This window comes from Ranitomeya variabilis, chromosome 2 (genome assembly GCF_051348905.1).
Source record: "Ranitomeya variabilis isolate aRanVar5 chromosome 2, aRanVar5.hap1, whole genome shotgun sequence".
Taxonomy (NCBI): domain Eukaryota; kingdom Metazoa; phylum Chordata; class Amphibia; order Anura; family Dendrobatidae; genus Ranitomeya; species Ranitomeya variabilis.
Window position 1 is genome coordinate 1,110,003,609 of NC_135233.1, and position 23,118 is coordinate 1,110,026,726.

General features: G+C 46.1%; 2 protein-coding genes across 2 annotated transcripts in view; one reads left to right on the forward strand and one right to left on the reverse strand.

Annotated features, from left to right (window-relative positions):
• TRIM54 (tripartite motif containing 54) overlaps window positions 1–23,118 on the reverse strand; it is a 113,282-nt gene that overhangs the window by 49,444 nt on the left and 40,720 nt on the right. The window contains exons 3-7 of the mRNA XM_077291955.1: window positions 10,340–10,512; window positions 7,536–7,707; window positions 7,149–7,244; window positions 6,408–6,641; window positions 6,271–6,293 (exon numbers count right to left, since the gene is read on the reverse strand). Of these exons, the coding sequence (XP_077148070.1) occupies window positions 6,271–6,293; window positions 6,408–6,641; window positions 7,149–7,244; window positions 7,536–7,707; window positions 10,340–10,512 (698 nt within the window). The remainder of the gene's footprint in view (window positions 1–6,270; window positions 6,294–6,407; window positions 6,642–7,148; window positions 7,245–7,535; window positions 7,708–10,339; window positions 10,513–23,118) is intronic.
• LOC143808847 (uncharacterized) overlaps window positions 1–23,118 on the forward strand; it is a 42,939-nt gene that overhangs the window by 17,278 nt on the left and 2,543 nt on the right. The window lies entirely within an intron of this gene.

The following is a 23,118-nucleotide window of genomic DNA, read 5'->3' on the forward strand; positions in this document are numbered from 1 at the left end:
TCACGGGACGTAGTAGACATAATGCTACCTCGCCACCCACAATCAAGGGATGTAGTAGACATCGTGTTACATCTCCACCCAACATCACAGGACGTAGTAGACATCATGTTACATCTCCACCCAACATCACGGGACGTAGTAGACATCATGCTACCTCTCCACCCACTATCAAGGGATGTAGTAGACATCGTGTTACATCTCCACCCAACATCACGGGACGTAGTAGTCATCATGTTACATCTCCACCCAACATCACGGGACGTAGTAGACATCATGCTACCTCTCCACCCACTATCACGGGATGTACTGTAGTAGACATCGTGTTACATCTCCACCCAACATCATGGGACGTAGTAGACATCGTGTCACATCTCCACCCAACATCACGGGACATAGTAGACATCATGCTACCTCTCCACCCACTATCACGGGATGTAGTAAACATCGTGTTACCTCTCCACCCAACATCACAGGACGTAGTAGACATCGTGTTACCTCTCCACCCAACATCACGGGACGTAGTAGACATCATGCTACCTCTCCACCCACTATCACGGGATGTAGTAGACATCGTGTTACCTCTCCACCCAACATCACGGGACGTAGTAGACATCATGCTACCTCTCAACCCACTATCACGGGACGTAGTAGACATCGTGCTACCTCTCCACCCACTATCACGGGACGTAGTAGACATCATGCTACCTCTCCACCCACTATCACGGGATGTAGTAGACATCGTGTTACCTCTCCACCCAACATCACGGGACGTAGTAGACATCATGCTACCTCTCAACCCACTATCACGGGACGTAGTAGACATCGTGTTACATATCCACCCAACATCACGGGACGTAGTAGACATCATGCTACCTCTCCACCCACTATCACGGGATGTAGTAAACATCGTGTTACCTCTCCACTCAACATCACGGGACGTAGTAGACATCATTTTACATCTCCACCCAGGGCCGGACTGGCCATCGGGCAGTTCTGGCAAATGCCAGAACGGCCGGTCCCTGTAGTGGGCCGCTCGATCTTTTGCCTCCCTTCATACTGTCAGCTCCTGCAGTGAGAAGCGATCGAGCTGCTCTATTAAAATCACTGCCGCCACGCAGGATGAAGTTGGCGGCTGCCCTCTGATGTCCTGATCCCCAGCTGTGGTGTGCAGTGAGGTAACTGAGACAGGTGGGGGTGCGCGCTCTGCTCTTCTCTGCTGCTCCGACTCTGCCACCTGCACTTACTGCTGTTTGCTATCAGGACATCAGACCGCCCACTTCCTCCTGTCCAGCGCGGTGGCAGGGACCTGGGACAGAAAAGATGTAGGAGCTGCTGATAAACGAGTGTCCTGAGCAGAAGCACAGAAAGCCCCGGAGTTTTACCAAGGAGAAAAGAAGCTGTTTGAAAGGCAAGCATTAATAGAATTAAGAAGAAAAAAAAGCTGTGTCCACTCTGCTCTCACACCACTAAGGCTTCGTGCACACGCTGAGGTTTTTGCTGCGGATCCGCAGCAGTTTTCCATGCGGTGTACAGTACAATGTTACCGTATGGAAAACCAAAATCGCAGTGCCCATGATGCGGAAAAAGCCGTGCGGAATCGCTGCGGAAAAAAAGAAGGAGCATGTCACTTCTTTCTGCAGATTCCGCAGCGGTTTTCAACCTGCACCAATAGGAAAGTGCAGTTGAAAACCCGCAGAGGAATCCGCAGAAGAAACCGCAGGAAAATCCGCAGTGAAAACTGCAGCGGTTTAGCACTGCGGATTTTCCAATTCCACAGCGGAAAAATCCACAGCAGATTCCGCATCGTGTGCACATACCCTAAGGCTATGTTTCCACAGTCGGTATTAGCAGCGCTTTGGACGCAGCTCCATCTTAAGCGCTGCCAGCTTCTGTACGTGCGGTGATTCCGCATGTGTTCATAGAACCGTGCGGAATCACCGCATCCTATACATTGGACTGTGCTATTTATCTTGCAGAGACTGAGCGTCTCCGCAAGATAAATAGATATGCTGCGGTCTGGAAAGAAGCCCCGCATGTCCGTTTACACAGGGAAGCTGGAGGCGTCTTTGTACACATAGTGGAGACGGGATTTCATAAAATCCCCTCCACTATGGTGTAACATCTGGACGCTGCGGATTGGACACTGCGGCTGTACACAGCGTTTACTGACCGTAGAAACGTACCTAAACTCAAAAGGAAATCACCACTCCTGTGGTGAACTATAACTCCCAGCATGCCATAGGAGCTTCTGTACATGCTGGGAGTTATAGTTCTCCTCAAAAGGTTAAGGATAATAGTCAACCATCTAATATAATAATCGCCAGTTAGGACTTCTGGCCGCTGTCCCCAAATCTCATAAGGCAGCGCAGCAGTGTCACTCTGGCCTGGGCCCAACACCCTACACTGCAGTCCCACTCACCTCACAGCCTTCTCCGCCGCCAGCTCGGATACGGAGCCTGCGACACCTCTCGTCAGCCTCCTAGTGAAGCCACCTCGGCCTAGCGGGGGGAGGGGTACAAGCATCGCCTCTGCTGCCCCGACCTGGCAATCTCACCGCCACCTCCCCCACTCAGTCACACTGCAAAGTCCTCAAAATCAGTCCAGAATGTCCCGTGCTCCGCCAGCGGAACCAAGCGCCTCTGATGTCACAGCTCCTGGAACGTAACAGTCCCTCCTCTAGCTGCAGTTCTGTCTATGACTCCTCTGCTTCCGGGCAGGAGACAAAACCAAAATACTAGCAGGGCAAAATATGGTGGACGAGGGCCCAGCGAGATCCCACGAGAGGATGCTGTGCTGAAGAGACTGTCTCAGTGCTGTGCTGCCGCCTGTGCAAGTGACATATACATCTCTGCTATTCCCACTGTGTCGTTACTACGCATGCTCGACGTGTATGGCACTTGCGCAGACGCAGCTCATGGCCGCAAGGCCACAAACTGCGCCTGCACAAAAATGCAGAGGGATGATATAAAACAGATATGTTGGAAAGCACAACAATGCGATAGCACCTATGGAATCTTAAAGGGAATCTGATGGCTTATGTATGCTGCTGGTTCCACAGGCCGCACGTGTCAGACATTGGCTGTATGAGTCCAGAAAGGTATGTTTGACTCTGAAATGCTGCTGCGTTACAGGGAAAAACATACTGTAAAAGCCACCAAGGACCAAGGCCACACTGGTGACTAGTCAGACAGGCGGGTCCCTGGTGGCTTCTCCCCATCCGCTCCCACTGAGGGACAAGTTTCTTCCTGTGTGCGAGTACAGAGACACACCAGTCATTGGCAGCCGGAGGGGAGAAGTCAGACATGTTTTTCTCTCTGATGCCGCAGCATTTCAGAGACAAACATACCTGACAGATCGTACAGCCAGTGCCGGACACATGCTGCCCATGGGTCACACAGCAGATATCAACGGTCAGGTTCACTTTAAGTGTATGTGTAAACATTCAGTATTAGGCAGCGCTTTGGACGCAGTGCATGTCCGCGGTGTCCAAAACGCTGCCGGCTTCTGAGCGCAGGTGAATCCGCATGTGTTCACTGAACTGTGCGGAATCACCACGTCCAATACATGGTATGGGTGATATTTATCTTGTGGAGACTCACGTCTTGGCAAGAGAAATTAACATGCTGCGGTCTGGAGAGACGCGCCACATGTCCATCTCCGCAGGGAAGGCGCAGGCGCCGGTGCACACATAGTGGACATGGGATTTATTGAAATCCCATCCACTATGCTGTAACATCTGGACGCTGTGGGTTGGACGCTGCAGGTATACGTTTACTGACGATGGGAACATACCCTGAAGTGTTTGTTCAGCGCTGCTTACTTCTGTATTGGGAGGTGAGCAGCATTGAAGACATTCTACAGATACCTGACAGGACAGATGCATGAATGGCAGCCATCATGGCCGTGTCTTGTGGGTATGGTTTCACACAGGATATCAGCACCAATCAGTTCCCAATGTGGAAATAAACAGAGCTGGAGAAACCCTTTAACCCAACTGTATAACAATAGCAACTCTAAACAGAAAAGTTACAGTTAGTGGTCAATGATTTTTTTTTTCATTTCTTTTTTGTAGAAACGAAAAATGTAAAGAAAAATATAAAATTTATTTTGATATCTTTGTAATCGTATGAAACACCAGAATTAAGTTAACTTGTCATTTATACTTCACAGTCAGCTTAAAAAACAAATTTTATATATATATATATATATATATATATATATATATATATATATATATATATATATATAATGCATATATATTATATTGCACATACATATATACAATTGAAGTCTTACCCCTCTACAGTTTATTGTAAAAGAATACAAACTTCTGCTGCGCTGGCGTCTCTTATTGTCTGCATCTCTGACATCACGTCGGTAGTGCTACAAAGGATTAGCTGCTGAGCTCCCTGATTGGCTGCAGCATTAATGACGTGACATCAGAACTGTAGACACTGGATCTGCGGAGTGTGAATAAAGTGCAGTTTGTTTGGGGCATAGTACTATGTGATATTTTATCGTATAGCACTTGGCCCAGTGTTATTCTATGGGGCAGAGCAGTTCAGCGATTATTTTCTCATGCTGAATCGGCATGAGAGAACAATAGCAGCATACTGCGATTGGCAGCGCACAAATATATATTCACCATGCGACAAGTGGGCCTGTGTAACTTCAAATGCCAGGGCTGAATTTTAGTCCCAGTCCGGCCCTGTCTCCACCCAACATCACGGGACGTAGTAGACATCATGCTACCTCTCCACCCACTATCACGGGATGTAGTAAACATCGTGTTACATCTCCACCCAACTGTTGTGAATTCCGCTCTTGGGCTCCCTCCAGTGATTATAAGTAGCATTTTTGTGAATTCTGCTCTTGGGCTCCCTCCTGTGGTTTTGAGTGGTATGGCTGCTTCTTGGATTTAGCATCAGCAGCTGTTTTCACTGATCGTCTTTCTGGCTCGGCTATATTAGTCTGGCCTGTTCTCTCATTCAATGCCAGTTGTCAATTGTTGAGCTTGGAGTCATGGCTCTCTGAGGATTTCCCTGCCACTCTGACCATTTCAGCAAAGCTAAGTCCTTGCTTGTCTTTTTGCAGTTCACTTGTTGTGGACTTTGTTGTTTGGCATTTTCTATGTTTTGCTCATTTGTCCAGCTTATCAGTATGGATCTATTTAGCTAAGCTGGAAGCTCTGGGCAGCAGAGTTTGCCCTCCACACCTTTAGTCAGGTGTGGAGATTTTTGCATTTCTCTGCGGTGGACTTTTTCTAGTTTTTATTACTGACCGCACAGTTTTCTGTTCTGTACTAATTCTGTCTAGCTAGTAGTGGCCTCCTTTGCTAAATCTTGTTTCATACTACGTATGTCATTTCCTTCTCCTCTCACAGTCATTATTTGTGGGGGGCTGTCCTATCCTTTGGGGATTTTCTCTGAGGCAAGATAGCTTTCCTGTTTCTACCTTTAGGGGTAGCTAGTTCTCCGGCTGTGACGAGGTGTCCAGGGAGTGACAGGAAAATCCCACGGCTACTGCTAGTGTCTGTGTTAAGATTAGGAACTGCGGTCGGTATAGTTACCACCTGCTCAGAGCTAGTCGCATGTCGCTCCTTAATCACCAGACCATAACACCCAACATCACGGGACGTAGTAGACATTGTGTAAAATCTCTCCACTCAACATCACGGGACATGATAGACATTGTGTTACATCTCTATTAAACATCATGGGACGTAGTAGACATCGTGTTACATCTCCACCCAAGTTCACGGGATGTAGTAGACATTGTATTACATCACCACCCAACATCACGGGATGGAGTAGACATCGTGTTACAACTACACCCAACATCATGGGAAGTAGTAGATATCATGTTACATCTCCACCCAACATCATGGGGCGTAGTAGACAGAGTGTTACTTCTCCACCTAACATTATGGGACATAGTAGACATCGTGTTACATCTCCACAGAAGATCACTGGACATGGTAGACATCATATTACATCTGCACTAAACATCATTAGACATGGAAAACACCATGTTATATATCCACCCAACATTACGAGACGTAGTAGACATTGTGTTACATTTCCACCCAACATCACAGGACAAGATGGGTCAAGACAGACATAGTGTTACATCTCCATGCCTGGGACATGGCAGACATCATGTTACATCTCCATCCAAATGTGTTACATCTCCATCTAACATCATGGGATATGGCAGATAGGACAGAACATTGCCTCTGTGGTATCTCGCATTTCTTGAGATCATACTTACTTCTTGATCAGCTCCTTTGCCTGCTGTAAGAGGAGAGAGGAGATGTGAGATCCCAGTGAATGGTGTACTCATGCAGAGACTGGAATTGGTCACTGACCAAGTCATGTTATGCTATTTCTTCTCCATCAGTGTCTCACCTGCAGAAACTGTGCCATCTGTGGTTCATCCATAGACTGTATGGACGTCTCTACTAGTTTGGAAGTGACCTCTAAGTGGTCTCCATGTTGGCGGATGAGTCCCCTGACATACTGCAGCTTCTCCTCCTGCTCGCGGGTGATCATCTGTAGGAGCTCCTTTTTCCTCTCCTCCAAGATGTTATACAAGGAGTCAAAGCGCTGGCTGAGGTGCTGCTTCTGCCTGCGGCTGCTGTCCTGTCACCAAGAGACCAAAGATTATGGACAGGAAGGAGCCTAGTGGGAGTGCGGAGACTGGGCTATAATGGCCTGTGAGACACTTAGATCATCACGTGTGAGAGGATTAGATACAGTAGTGACAGTATCATGTGTGGGAAGCTTAGATACAGCAGTGACAGTATTACGTGTGATAGGCTTAGATACAGCAGTGACAGTATCACGTGTGAGAAGCTTAGATACAGCAGTGACAGTATCACGTGAGAGAAGGGATGAAGCATGAGTCACTGTGATTTTTCTGGACCATAACAATCATGTATTTGCACCTTCTGCAGATAAGACTGACAGACAATTCCTTGCCATTTATTGCAGCTCTCGGACCCTCTATATTCATGTGTGCGCCCCCCATAATATGTCTACTATATATAGCATAGGTGACCCCAGACTGGAACATAAAAGGTACAGGAGACACCCGAGCAGGGAGGGTGTAAACACTTATGTAGGCCACGAAGCAATCACACAACTTACCTCAATGCTCTTGCAGATTTCTTCCATCTGTGAGATGATGGCCTGGATGCGGTCATTACCAGCCACCAGCATGGCGATGCCATCACTGAGGTCGCTCTGTGGATACACGGATGTCACTGGGGCTGAGGCACTCTCATTCATTTTTAACAAACACGTTTAAGGGGGCAAGAGGAAAAGTCCACCTAAATAATCTACTGAATGTTTAATGGCTCATGTGACACAAGGCGCTAATGTCGAGAATAACCAGGCTGTTCAAAGAGGCAGCACATGACCGATGTGTCTGATCACTGGTCTCCGAGCAGGTGCAGGGCCGGAGAAGGTGACAGAAAGCCAGCTAACCCCGTGCATTCTCCACCGCCCCAGTTACTAGAGATGGGATGATGGTACCTTCTGTCTTTTGTAGATGCTGGACAGTGGGGCCACCTCACAGTCCTTGTGGGCTCCAAACACCTTGCACATGGAGCAGGTTGGGGTCTCACACGTCAGGCAGTAGATGTTAATCTTCTCATCCTCGTGCTCCTCACACATTAGGTGCTGCTCTGATTTGGTGTTGAGAGGCCTGAAAAACAATGATAGAGATGAGGATCGGGGGCCAACACAGAAATATGGGGGTCTACTCTACAGGAAAACTACACAGAGTGTATATCCTGGTGGTCTGGGTGTAGTACTGAGTGATCACTATAGTGTCCTCTCACCAGTGATGTATATACAGTGATATCACTGCTTTATGTCCTGGTGGTCTGGGTGTAGTACTGATTACTATACACTGTGTGCAGAATTATTAGGCAAGTTGTATTTTAGAGGATTATTTTTATTATTGATCAACAACATATCAGCTTAAAGGGCCACTGTCACCCCCTCCAGCCGTTATAAACTAAAAGAGCCACCTTGTGCATCAGTAATGCTGCAGTCTAACAAGGTGGCTCATTTAGTTTTTGTTTCTGTTATTCCCACAATAAATGTATTTATAGTTTAGCTGAAATACCTCTCTTTGTACCTGGAGGCGGGTCTGAAGCCTCCTCTTAGAAGCGCCCAACCGCCGTCAGTCATCGCTTGGGTTGATTTTTGCCGCCCCCTCAGCACTGTTATTGTGTGAAATCCTGCGCCTGCGCTCTGGTCTTCTGCCTTGCGCAGGCGCATAGATCATTTGCCGTCCTAGTGCAGGTGCCGGGTTCCGTTCTGCGACTGTGCGGGCAGTGCGGCGGCGTGGCCAGCCTGTTGCTGAATCCCCGCCCCGCACTGTGTTATGCATTATGCACAGTGCGGGGCTGGGATTCCTGGGCATGCGCACTGCGCTTGTCAGACGCTCCCCCGGTCCCCCGCCTTCCAGCGTTGCCGGAATATACAGGTTTCCTTGCCGGCGTTTGGAACAGCCGCAAAGAACAACGCTGGAAGGCGGGGGACAGGCTGGCCGCACTGCCCGCACAGGCGCAGTCAGGCACCCGGCACCAGCGCTAGGACAGCAAATGATCTATGCGCCTGCGCAAGGCAGAAGACCAGAGCGCAGGCGCAGGATTTCACACAATAACAGCGCTGAGGGGGCGGCAAAAATCAACCCAAGCGATGACTGACGGCAGTTGGGCGCTTCTAAGAGGAGGCTTCAGACCCCCCTCCAGGTACAAAGAGAGGTATTTCAGCTAAACTATAAATACATTTATTGTGGGTATAACAGAAACAAAAACTAAAAGAGCCACCTTGTTAGACTGCAGCATTACTGATGCACAAGGTGGCTCTTTTAGTTTATAACGGCTGGAGGGACAGTGGCCCTTTAATATTTTTGGAAGTTGGAGTGGGTTTTTTTAGATTTGGCTATCTTAGGAGGATATCTGTTTGTGCAGGTAACTATTATTGTGCAGAATTTTTAGGCAACTTAGTAACAAAAAAATATATTCCCATCTCACTTGTTTATTTTCACCAGGTAAACCAATATAACTGCACAAAATTTAGAAAGAAACATTTCTGACATGCAAAAAAAAAAAATCCATCCATCCATAGATTGTCAGATGCTTGATCTGTTTACGACCAACATTGCGTGCAGCAGCCTCCACAGCCTCCAGACACTGTTCCGAGAGGTGGACTGTTTACCCTCCCTGTAGATCTCACATTTTATGAGGGACCACAGGTTCTCTATGGGGTTCAGATCAGGTGAACAAGGGGGCCATGTCATTATTTTTCTTCTTTGAGACCTTTACTGGCCAGCTACGCTGTGGAGTAGTTGGAGGCATGTGATGGAGCATTGTCCTCCATGAAAATCATGTTTTTCTTGAACGATACTGACTTCTTCCTGTACCACTGCTTGAAGAAGTTGTCTTCCAGAAACTGGCAGTAGGTCTGGGAGTTGTTGAGCTTCACTCCATCCTCAACACGAAAAGGTCCCACAAGTTCATCTTTGATGATCCCAGCCCATACCAGTCCCCCACCTCCACCTTGCTGGCGTCTGAGTCGGAGTGGAGCTCTCTGCCCTTTACTGATCCGCCTCTGGCCCATCCATCTGGCCCATCCAGTCACTCTCATTTCACCAGTCCATAAAACCTTTAAAAAGTCAGTCTGAAGATATTTCTTGGCCCAGTCTGACGTTTTATCTTATGTTTCTTGTTCACAGGTGGTCGTTTTTCAGCCTTCCTTCCTTGGCCATGTCCCTGAGTATCACACACCTTGTGCTTTGTGTTACTCCAGTAATGTTGCAGCTCTGAAATATGGCAAAACTGGTGGCAAATGGCATCTTGGCAGCTTCACACTTGATTCTTCTCAATTCATGGGCAGTTATTTTGCGCCTTTTTTGCCCAACACGCTTCTTGCGACCCTGTTGGCTATTTGCCATGAAACGCTTGATTGTTCGGTGATCACGCTTCAAAAGTTTGGCAATTTCAAAACTGCTGCCTCCCTCTGCAAGACATCTCACAATTGTGGACTTTTCAGAGCCGTCAAATCGCTCTTCTGACCCATTTTGCCAAAGGAAAGGAAGTTGCCTAATAATTACGCACACCTTATATAGGGTTTTGATATCGTTAGACAACTCCCCTCCTCATTACAGAGATGCACATCACCGGATTTACTGATCTGGTAGTTGGCTCTCAGCCTGAACAGCTTGGAGTAGGACAACATGTATAAAAAGGATCATGTGATCAAAATATAACTTGCCTAATAATTCTGCACACAGTGTAGTGACCTCTCACCTGTGATTTATTTACCTGGAAGACTCTTGCTTGTAGATATCTATTATATTTTCCACCAGTAGATTCCTTTGTAGCCCGTACACTCCATGTCTGTCCAGGACGACCTCATGCCGACATGAGGGGCAGCGGAATCGTCCCCCTGAAGAGACGGTGCTGGAACCTCGCGATTGCCAGAGAGGATTTGAAGCCTACAGAGACAATCAGGGACTGTGTCAAGAATCATGGAAGGTCTGGGCTGGGTGGCAGCTCTGGACATTACTGGAATGAAGCAGAATGTATCTAAGTTCACATAGAAGTTGTGACAGATAATTGCCCATTAACCCATCTCTGTAGTTCCCTTGCCAGTCAGTTACCTCTGCAATATTTTACCTCTGTAGACTATTACTGCTGTAACCTGTTATCTTTATAGTCTGTTACATCTATATTGTGTTACCTCTGCAGTCCGTTATCTCCGTAGTAACAACTCTGTAGTCTGTTCCCTCTGTATTTTGTTACCTCTGCAATCTGTTACCTATGTAATCTGTTATCTCTGTATTCTGTTACCTCTGTATTATTACCTCTGTATTCTGTTACCTCTGTAGTCTGTTACCTCTGCAGTCTGTTACCTCTGTAGTCTGTTCCCTTTGCAGTCTGTTATCTCTGCAGTCTTTTACCTCTGTAGTCTGTTACCTCTGTAGTCTGTTACCTCTGCAGTCTGTTATCTCTGCAGTCTGTTCCCTCTGTAGTCTGCTCCCTCTGTATTTTGTTACCTCTGTGTCCTGTTACCTCTGTATCTGTTCCCTCTGTAGTCTGGTCCCTCTGTAGTCTGTTCCCTCTGCAGTCTGTTACCTCTGAATCCTGTTCCCTCTGAATCCTGTTCCCTCTGAATCCTGTTCCCTCTGTATCCTGTTCCCTCTGTATCCTGTTCCCTCTGCAGTCTGTTACCTCTGTATCCTGTTCCCTCTGCAGTCTGTTACCTTTGTATTCTGTTACCTCTGCAGTCTGTTACCTCTGTATTCTGTTACCTCTGTATTCTGTTACCTCTGTATTCTGTTACCTCTGTATTCTGTTACCTCTGTATTATTACCTCTGTATTCTGTTACCTCTGTATTCTGTTCCTTCTGTAGTCTGTTACCTCTGTATTATTACCTCTGTATTCTGTTCCTTCTGTGGTCTGTTACCTCTGTATTATTACCTCTGTATTCTGTTACCTCTGTAGTCTGTTACCTCTGTGTTGTTACCTCTGCAGTCTGTTACCTCAGAAGTCTGTTCCCTCTGCAGTCTGTTACTTCTTTAGTCTGTTCACTCTGTAGTCTGTTCCCTCTGTAGTATGTTATCTCTGTAGTCTGGTACATCTGTATTTTGTTACCTCTGTAGTCTGTCCCCTCTGCAGTCTGTTACTTCTGTAGCACTGATGGTGAGAGATATTAGATGTCGTGTTCCTGCTCCAGGGATGCCACTAGGAATTTTGGGTCCCCACACTGGCAACATTTTTCAGGGCCCCCTTGAGACTCCACTCAGGCTTGGCCCCAGCCCCACCTCTACCCCTCGAACTGTCCACAGTCCCACTGCTCTCTCTTGGAAAAACTTTATTTTACAATTTTTAAAATGACCAATAATATCACATACAAGGGACAAATACCACTACACCATGACCAGACCACATATTACCACCACATAGTGACCTATAATAACTGATACAAGGAACCAGTACCACCACATCATGTCCAGACCACATATTACCAGCACAGTGACTGAATACTACAATACTGATCATTAATAAAAAAAAACAAACACAATACTAATATCACCATAAGTGCCATTATACACAGGAGATGTTTACTTAGTATGCAGTGTCTGTGTACAGGTAATACAGTCATCACCGGTGACATTATACACAGGAGCTCTGTATATAGTGTCAGTGTACAGGTAATACAGTGATCACCAATGACATTATACACAGGAGCTCTGTATATAGTTTCAGTGTATAGATAATGCTGTGATCACCGGTGACATTATACACAGGAGCTCTGTATATAGTGTCAGAGTACAGATAATGCTGTGATCACCGGTGACATTATACACAGGAGCTCTGTATGTAGTGTCAGTGTACAGGTAATACAGTGATCACCGGTGACATTATACACAGGAGCTCTGTATATAGTCTCAGTGTATAGATAATGCTGTGATCACCGGTGACATTATACACAGGAGCTCCGTATATAGTGTCAGTGTACAGATAATACAGTGATCACCGGTGACATTATACACAGCTCAGTATATAGTGTACAGGTAATACAGTGATCAGTAACATTATACACAGGAGCTCTGTATATAGTGTCAGTGTATAGGTAATACAGTGATCACTAGTGACATTATACACATGAGCGCTGTATATATTGTACAGGTTATACAGTGATCAATGACATTATACTCAAGAGCTCTGTATATGGTGTCAGTGTGCAGGTAATACAGTGATCACTGGTGACATTATACACAGGAGCTCTGTATATAGTATACAGTGTATAGTGTCATTGTTGTTATGGACTGGTAATTTAGGAGCGACATGCGACTAGCTCTGAGCAGGTGGTAACTATACAGACCGCAGTTCCTGATCTTAACACAACACTAGCAGTAGCCGTGGGATGTTCCTGTCACTCCCTGGACACCTCATCACAGCCGGAGAACTAGCTAACCCTAAAGGTAGAAATAGGAAAGCTATCTTGCCTCAGAGAAAATCCTCAAAGGATAGGACAGCCCCCCACAAATAATGACTGTGAGAGGAGAAGAAATGACATACGTAGTATGAAACAAGATTTAGCAAAGGAGGCCACTTCTAGCTAGATAGATAGTACAGGAAAGAACACTGTGCGGTCAGTAATAAAAACTAGAAAAAGTCCACCGCAGAGATATGCAAAAATCTCCACACCTGACTAAAGGTGTGGAGGGCAAAATCTGCAGCCCAGAGCTTCCAGCTTAGCTGAATAGATCCATACTGATAAGCTGGACAAATGAGCAACACATAGAATGTGCTGAACAATAAAGTCCACAACAAGTGGACTGCAAAAGGACAAGCAAGGACTTATCTTTGCTGAACTGGACAGAGTGTCAGGGAAATACAAAAGAGCAGTGACTCCAAGCAGGAACAATTGGCAACTGGCATTGATTGAGGGATAAGGCCAGACTAAAATAGCCGAGCCAGAAAGACGATCAGTGGAAGCAGCTGCTGATGCTACATCCAAGAAGCAGCCATACCACTCAAAACCACAGGAGGGAGCCCAAGAGCAGAATTCACAAAAGTGCTACTTACAACCACCGGAGGGAGCCCAAGAGCGGAATTCACAACAGTACCCACCCTTGAGGAGTGGTCACCGAACCCTCACCAGAGCCCCCAGGCCGATCAGGACGAGTCAAATGAAAAGCACGAACCAAATCGGCAGCATGAACATCGGAGGCAACCACCCAAGAATTATCCACCTGGCCATAACCCTTCCACTTGACAAGATACTGAAGCCTCCGCCTCGAAAAACGAGAATCCAAAATTTTCTCAACCACATATTCCAACTCCCCCTCAACCAACACTGGGGCAGGAGGATCAACAGAGGGAACAACGGGTACCACATATCTCCGCAACAAAGATCTATGGAAAACATTGTGGATGGCAAAAGAGGCTGGAAGGGCCAAACAAAAAGACACTGGATTGATAATCTCAGAAATCTTATAAGGATCAATAAACCGAGGCTTGAACTTAGGGGAAGAATCCTTCATAGGAACATGACGAGAAGATAACCAGACTAAATCCCCCACACGAAGCCGAGGACCAACACACCGACGGCGGTTAGCAAAACGCCGAGCCTTTTCCTGAGACAACGTCAAATTGTCTACCACATGAGTCCAAATCTGCTGCAACCTGTCCATCACAGAATCTACACAAGGACAATCAGAAGGCTCAACCTGCCCTGAAGAAAAACGAGGATGGAAACCAAAATTACAAAAAAAAGGCGAAACCAAAGTAGCCGAACTGGCCCGATTATTAAGGGCAAACTCGGCCAACGGCAAGAAAGCCACCCAATCATCCTGATCAGCAGACACAAAGCATCTCAAATAGGTTGCCAAGGTTTGATTAGTTCGCTCAGTTTGGCCATTTGTCTGAGGATGGAACGCCGAAGAAAAAGACAAATTAATGCCCATCCTAGCACAAAAGGCCCGCCAAAACCTGGAAACAAACTGGGAACCTCTGTCAGACACAATAATTTCCGGAATGCCATGCAAACGAACCACATGCTGAAAAAACAATGGAACCAAATCAGAAGAGGAAGGCAATTTAGGCAAAGGTACCAAATGGACCATTTTAGAGAACCGGTCACAAACCACCCAGATAACAGACATCCTCTGGGACACAGGAAGATCCGAAATAAAATCCATGGAAATATGCGTCCAGGGCCTCTCAGGGACAGGCAAAGGCAAAAGCAACCCACTAGCACGGGAACAGCAAGGCTTAGCCCGGGCACAAGTCCCACAGGACTGCACAAAAGAATGCACATCCCGCGACAAGGAAGGCCACCAAAAGGACCTAGCCACCAAATCTCTGGTACCAAAAATCCCAGGATGACCGGCCAACACCAAACAATGGACCTCAGAAATTACCTTACTTGTCCAACTATCAGGAACAAACAGCTTCCCCACAGGACAGCGATCAGGTTTATCAGCCTGAAATTCCTGAAGCACCCGCCGTAAATCAGGGGAGATGGCAGAAAGAATCACCCCTTCCCTAAGAATGCCAACCGGCTCAAGAACTCCAGGAGAATCAGGCAAAAAACTCCTAGAGAGGGCATCCGCTTTAACATTCTTAGATCCCGGAAGATATGAAACCACAAAATCGAAACGGGAGAAAAACAGGGACCATCGAGCCTGTCTAGGGTTCAGCCGCTTGGCCGACTCGAGGTAAATCAAATTCTTATGATCGGTCAAGACCACAACGCGGTGATTGGCTCCCTCAAGCCAATGTCGCCACTCCTCAAATGCCCACTTCATGGCCAACAACTCCCGATTGCCGACATCATAATTGCGTTCCGCAGGCGAAAACTTTCGGGAAAAGAAGGCACATGGTTTCATCAAGGAACCATCAGAATTCCTCTGTGACAAAACGGCCCCTGCCCTAATCTCAGAAGCGTCAACCTCAACCTGAAAAGGAAGAGACACATCCAGCTGACGCAAGACAGGGGCAGAAGTAAATCGGCGCTTAAGCTCCTGAAAGGCCTCAACAGCCTCAGAGGACCAATTTGTCACATCAGCGCCTTTCTTCGTCAAATCGGTCAGGGGCTTAACCACACTAGAGAAGTTGGCAATGAAACGGCGATAAAAATTAGCAAAGCCCAAAAATTTCTGAAGGCTCTTCACAGATGTGGGTTGAATCCAGTCATGAATGGCTTGGACCTTAACAAAATCCATTTCTATAGACGAAGGAGAAAAAATAAACCCCCAAAAAGAGACCTTCTGAACTCCAAATAGGCACTTAGACCCCTTCACAAATAGAGCATTATCACGAAGGATCTGGAATATCATCCTGACCTGCTTCACATGAGACTCCCAATCATTGGAAAAAATCAAAATATCATCCAAATACACAATCAAGAATTTATCAAGATAATTGCGGAAAATATTATGCATGAAGGACTGAAATACAGAAGGAGCATTAGAAAGCCCGAAAGGCATCACCAGGTATTCAAAATGGCCTTCGGGCGTATTAAATGCAGTTTTCCATTCATCACCCTGTTTAATACGAACAAGATTATATGCCCCTCGAAGGTCAATCTTGGTAAACCAACTAGCCCCCTTAATCCGAGCAAACAAATCAGAGAGCAAAGGTAAAGGGTATTGGAATTTGACCGTGATCTTATTAAGGAGGCGATAATCAATACAGGGTCTCAAGGAGCCATCCTTCTTGGCAACAAAAAAGAATCCCGCTCCCAATGGTGACGAAGACGGCCGAATATGCCCCTTCTCCAAGGACTCCTTAACATAGCTCCACATAGCGGTATGTTCTGGCACAGACAGGTTGAAAAGTCGGCCCTTAGGGAACTTAGAGCCTGGAATCAAGTCAATAGCACAATCACAGTCCCTATGTGGAGGAAGGGAACTGGACTTGGGTTCATCGAATACATCCTGGAAATCTGACAAAAATTCAGGAACATCAGAAGAGGGGGAAGAGGAAATTGACATTAAAGGAACGTCACTATGTACCCCTTGACAACCCCAACTAGTCACAGACATCGATTTCCAATCCAACACTGGATTGTGTACTTGTAACCATGGAAAACCCAGTACAACAACATCATGTAAATTATGCAACACCAGAAAACGACAATCTTCCTGATGTGCTGGAGCCACGCACATAGTCAGCTGAGTCCAATACTGAGGTTTATTCTTGGCCAACGGTGTAGCATCAATACCCCTCAAGGGAATAGGACTCTGCAAAGGCTGCAAAGAAAAACCACAGCGCCTGGCGAATTCTAAGTCCATTAAGTTCAGGGCAGCGCCTGAATCCACAAATGCCATGACAGAGAAAGATGACAATGAGCAAATCAGGGTCACAGACAGGAGAAACTTAGGCTGTACAGTACTAATGGTAACAGATCTAGCGACCCTCTTAATACGCTTAGGGCAATCAGAGATAGTATAAGCTGAATCACCACAGTAAAAACACAGCCCATTCTGACATCTGTATCCCCTCTGTTCCGCTCTAGTCAGAATCCTATCACATTGCATAGGCTCAGGACTCTGTTCAGAGGATGCTGCCATATGGTGCACCACTTTGCGCTCGCGCAGGCGCCGATCAATCTGAATGGCTAGAGACATAGACTCGCTCAGACCAACAGGCGTGGGGAACCCCACCATAACATCTTTAAGGGCTTCAGAAAGACCCTTTCTGAAAATTGCTGCCAGAGCGTCCTCATTCCATTTAGTGAGCACAGACCATTTTCTAAATTTCTGGCAGTATAATTCTGCCGCTTCCTGACCCTGGCACAGGGCCAACAAGTTTTTTTCCGCATGATCCACAGAGTTAGGTTCGTCATACAATAATCCGAGCGATTGAAAAAATGCATCTACATTAAGCAATGCCGGATCCCCTGACTCAAGGGAGAATGCCCAGTCCTGAGGGTCACCACGCAGCAGAGAAATAACTATTTTAACTTGCTGAGTGGGGTCACCAGAGGAACGGGGTTTCAGAGCAAAAAACAATTTGCAGTTATTTTTAAAGTTCAAAAACTTAGATCTATCCCCCTAAAACAAATCTGGAATAGGAATTCTAGGCTCTAAGGCTGGAGTCTGAACAATATAATCTTGGATACTCTGAAATCTTGCAGTAAGCTGATCCACACGAGAAAATAAACCCTGAACATCCATGTCCGCGCCCAAATCCACCCAGAGATTAAGAGGAAGGAAAAAGACAAAACAGACTAAAGAAAAAAAAAAATGGCTCAGAACTCTTTTTCTTTTCCTTCTTTTGAGATGCATTCAACTCATTTTTGGCCAGTTGCACTATTATGGACTGGTAATTTAGGAGCAACATGCGACTAGCTCTGAGCAGGTGGTAACTATACAGACCGCAGTTCCTGATCTTAACACAACACTAGCAGTAGCCGTGGGATGTTCCTGTCACTCCCTGGACACCTCGTCACAGCCAGAGAACTAGCTACCCCTAAAGGTAGAAATAGGAAAGCTATCTTGCCTCAGAGAAAATCCCCAAAGGATAGGACAGCCCCCCACAAATAATGACTGTGAGAGGAGAAGGAAATGACATACGTAGTACGAAACAAGATTTAGCAAAGGAGGCCACTTCTAGCTAGATAGATAGTACATGAAAGAACACTGTGCGGTCAGTAATAAAAACTAGAAAAAGTCCACCGCAGAGATATGCAAAAATCTCCACACCTGACTAAAGGTGTGGAGGGCAAAATCTGCAGCCCAGAGCTTCCAGCTTAGCTGAATAGATCCATACTGATAAGCTGGACAAATGAGCAAAACATAGAATGTGCTGAACAATAAAGTCCACAACAAGTGGACTGCAAAAGGACAAGCAAGGACTTATCTTTGCTGAACTGGACAGAGTGTCAGGGAAATACAAAAGAGCAGTGACTCCAAGCAGGAACAATTGGCAACTGGCATTGATTGAGGGATAAGGCCAGACTAAAATAGCCAAGCCAGAAAGACGATCAGTGGAAGCAGCTGCGGATGCTAAATCCAAGAAGCAGCTATACCACTCAAAACCACAGGAGGGAGCCCAAGAGCAGAATTCACAAAAGTGCTACTTACAACCACCGGAGGGAGCCCAAGAGCGGAATTCACAACACATTGTACAGGTAATACAGTGATCACCAGTGCTATTATACACAGGAGCTCTGTATATAGTGTCAGTGTACAGGTAATACAGTGACCACCAGTGACATTATACACAGGAGCTCTGTATATTGTGTACAGTGTACAGGTAATACAGTGATCACCAGTGACATTATACACAGGAGCTCTGTATATAGTGTACAATGTACAGGTAATACAGTGATTACCGGTGACATTATACACAGGAGCTCTGTATATAGTGTACAGTGTACAGGTAATGCAGGGATCACCAGTGACATTATACACAGGAGTTCTGTATACAGTATTAGCATACAGGAAACACAGTGATCCAGATGACATTATACACAGGAGATCTGTATATAATGTCCGTGTAAAGGTAATACAGTGATCACTGGTGACATTGTACACAGGACTTCCATATATAGTGTGCAACAATCGAGAACCTAAAACATGGCAAAGCAAGAGCTATCCAGACAGGAAATATACAGTACAGACCAAAAGTTTGGACACACCTTCTCATTTGAATTTTTCTGTATTTTCATGACTATGAAAATTGTACATTCACACTGAAGGCATCAAAACTATGAATTATCACATGTGGAATTATATACTCAACAAAAAAGTGTGAAACACCTGAAATTATGTCGAAGTGGCGAAGTGCTTGGACAAGGGGTGCTCATCATACTTGTTTTTTATATTGTGTAGGTGCTCGTTGATTCTCTTACAAAGGGGGCGTTTTGTGCGCCCCACGTACAATTTATTGCAGGGGCATTCGATCGCATATATCACTCCCTGTGTAGTGCACGTAATGAAGTCTGCAATTCTGTATATGGGTATTATTCTGAGATGACACAAATTTACGTTTTGACAGATGCAGGGATTTACACATTTTACACTTCTGGCAGGGAAAGAAACCTTTGATGACTTGTTTAAAAGGTCCTACGCATTTATCTGGTGGCGTGAAATTTCGTGTTGTGGGGGCAATAATTGTGCTCAGATTACGTGCTTTCCGGAAGACAAAACTAGGGTGGTCCGATAGTTTGTCTCCGATCACCTTGTCATCTTTTAGGAGAAACCAATGTTTGTTAACAATTTTTTTGAGTACTTTAATACTGGAGTTGTATTGAGTAATAACTGGAATGGATACTAAATCTGTTTTGTTAGTAGTATCCTTAGTATTTTTTACTGAGTCACAAAGAAGTTGTTTCCGGCCGGGACAGTGCGCTCAGGACTTTCTTACCAAGCACAAAGGAGATAAGTACCACTCCATTATCTTTTATTAAAAAGGACATCTTTTTCGGATACAGTGTGTACCTTGAACCACAGGTACCAGTTCTTTATTAACAGAAGTTCCGCCCTTCTCATTGTACTTCCACGAGTCTTTTCCCTCACTAAGGGTACCGTCTCACATAACGATTTACCAACGATCACGACCAGCGATACGACCTGGCCGTGATCGTTGGTAAGTGGTTGTGTGGTCGCTGGGGAGCTGTCACACAGTCAGCTCTCCAGCGACCAACGATGCCGAAGTCCCTGGGTAACCAGGGTAAACATGGGGTTACTAAGCGCAGGGCCGCGCTTAGTAACCCGATATTTACCGTGGTTACCAGCGTAAATGTAAAAAAAAAAAAACAGTACATACTTACATTCCGGTGTCTGTCCCCCGGCGTTCTGCTTCTCTGCACTGTGTCTGCGCCAGCCGGAAAGCACAGCGGTGACGTCACCGCTGTGCTCGCTTTCCGGCTGGCCGGCGCTCACAGTGCAGAGAAGCAGAACGCCGGGGGACAGACACCGGAATGTGAGTATGTACTGTTTGTTTTTTTTTTACTTTTACGCTGGTAACCACGGTAAACATCTGGTTACTAAGCGCGGCCCTGCGCTTAGTAACCCGATGTTTACCCTGGTTACAAGCGAACGCATCGCTGGATCGCTGTCACACACAACGATCCAGCGATGACAGCGGGAGATCCAGCGACGAAAGAAAGTTCCAAACGATCTGCTACGACGTACGATTCTCAGCGGGGTCCCTGATTGCTGCTGCGTGTCAGACACTGCGATATCGTATGGCTATCGCTAGAACGTCACGAATCGTACCGTCGTAGCGACAAAAGTGCCACTGTGAGACGGTACCCTAAGTCTTATCCTCTCTCTATGTAAGCCCTTTCACATTTATATGCAAATAGTAAAGCGTGATTCGCATATAAGATATACCTGCTCTCGTGTTTCCTAATCACCGTACGCCATTTGGTCAAGATGTGTGTGTAGTAATTACCCCTTCTTTTACTCTAGTTGAGTCAACATATGCCCTATTGAAATTTCCCCTCTCAGCAGACAATGTCAGACAGCTCTTTATACACTAAGCAGGTAATTATCTGTAAGATTGTTCATGTATATTGGTATCCCATTAGTGCATATTACCCTTCAAGCGCGGGTGTTACAATGTATATCTTCTTGTAGTTTTATCATCTCCCTATGTGGTTTTGGGATAACACCTGCAGCTGATTTTATGCACCTACATTAAGCGCCGCTACAAAATATATATATTTTCCACTTCTGTAAACACTGCCTACCTTTTTTTGGAGTAAAAAATTAAATTACTAGCTTTGTCTCTCCTTGCTCTATAACGAACTGTTACATCCTCAGAGGTGAATAATGCTACTAATCTGGGTTAGCTCCAAACCCGTGAATAATTAAGAAATCGGAGCTGGTACCAGCGGGATTTGACCTGTGCGTTTGGGAGGCGGCGTTGATAATTATTGTTCCCACCTGAGTGGGAGTAGTTATATTGTCCTCGGTGCAGTGTGCCCATTAGCCAGTACAAAGTAAGTCAGCCTTTCTGGTGACTAATTATCCAAGGTGCAGTACCCGGTCTGACCTGAGGGTAAGGGGGGCGCCAGAGAGCTGCAAGTTCCAAACTGGAACTGGGAAGTGAGATATAGATAAATCCCCTTCAGAAAGAACCAGGGGCAACCAAACAACCCCGGTTGATGACAAATTGGTGTGAGTGGTGGGGACGATAAAGGTATCCAGGTGACATTATACACAGGAGCTCTGTATATAATGTCTGTGTAAAGGTAATACAGTGATCAATGGTGACATTGTACACAGGACTTCCGTATATAGTATACAGTAGTTGAGAATCTAAAACATGGCAAACCAAGAGATATCCAGACAAGAAATATATGTTAAAAATATATATCTTTATTCACTAAAATAACAAAAAAATGACAAAAAGTGGCACAATGTGAATGTGCACGTACGAAGATACATAAATGGTACGAAGTATTTCGCTGTGTTCCAGGATATAGTGCGGCGGCGCATGCGCACTAATGCTTTTCGGCTTTGCCCGCAGTTGGGCAAAGCATACTGTGTGTGCACAAGGCAAGATTGCATTGCGCACACTTGTACTACGGAGGAAACCTACTGCAATACAAGAAAATATTGCGGCCAGCGGGAAAGGAAGGGGTGAATGAAACAAGAGAAAACACCGCCCATCGGACCGGACACAGGGCCCGCCAAATTCAGGTGACAGAGTCCCTTTAAGAGTGTGTGAACTGTTAAACTGTAAAGTGCTGCAGATTATGTTGGTGCTATAAAAATAAAGATAATTATTATGATGTTCACTAAGGATTCTTAGACGAAGATTCACAGGTACAAACAGTTTACCTAATGGGCAGGCAGCAGGGGCGTCCCCCTGAGCCTCAACAACCTCTTTTTCAAGATCAGAGCATATAGACGCTATAACCACCCCTTTTTGTAGTATAGGAACTGGTTCACAATTATCTCCACCCCCAGGAAAACAACGGGATAAGGCATCTGCCTAAATGTTTTTCTTCCCGGCCTATAAGTGACCAAAAAGTTAAACCTGGTAAAGAACAATCAATGGCCATCTTGCCTGTCGTACTGTAAGACAGGGGCGGACATACCGCCGGTTCAGCCTGTGCAGCTGCACAGGGGCCCCAAAGGAGAGGGGGCCTGATCAGCTGCTGAAATGTCTTGTTCTGTCATAGAGGCAGCGGCAGCATCTCCAGTAAGTGGAGAGGAAGGGGGCCGGTACCTGAGTCATTTGCCGCTAGAAAGGGCCCTGCAATCTGCAGCAGACGCTGTGGGGGGCCGCTTCCTCTCCTCTTGATGCTGCTGCTGGCTCTATGATGCAGGTCAGGAGAATCGCAGCATTGCTTTCAGTTCCACTTGCAGGGGCGTGGCTAGGCAGTAAATACATTATTTACTGCCTAGCCACGCCCCTGCAAGTGGCCCCTGCAAGGGAGGCTATGGAATCAAACTCTAATTTAGTATAGTTTGATTGCAAACTTCCATAGCGTCCCTTGTGCACACACGCTGAGCTGGTCCGCGAAGCTCCTCGTCTGGGTCCTCTCTGCTTGTTGTCCCATGCCTGCTGCTCCAGCATCCATCCTGTGCAGAGCGTGTCTCCTGCAGCTGCTACAGACCTCTTG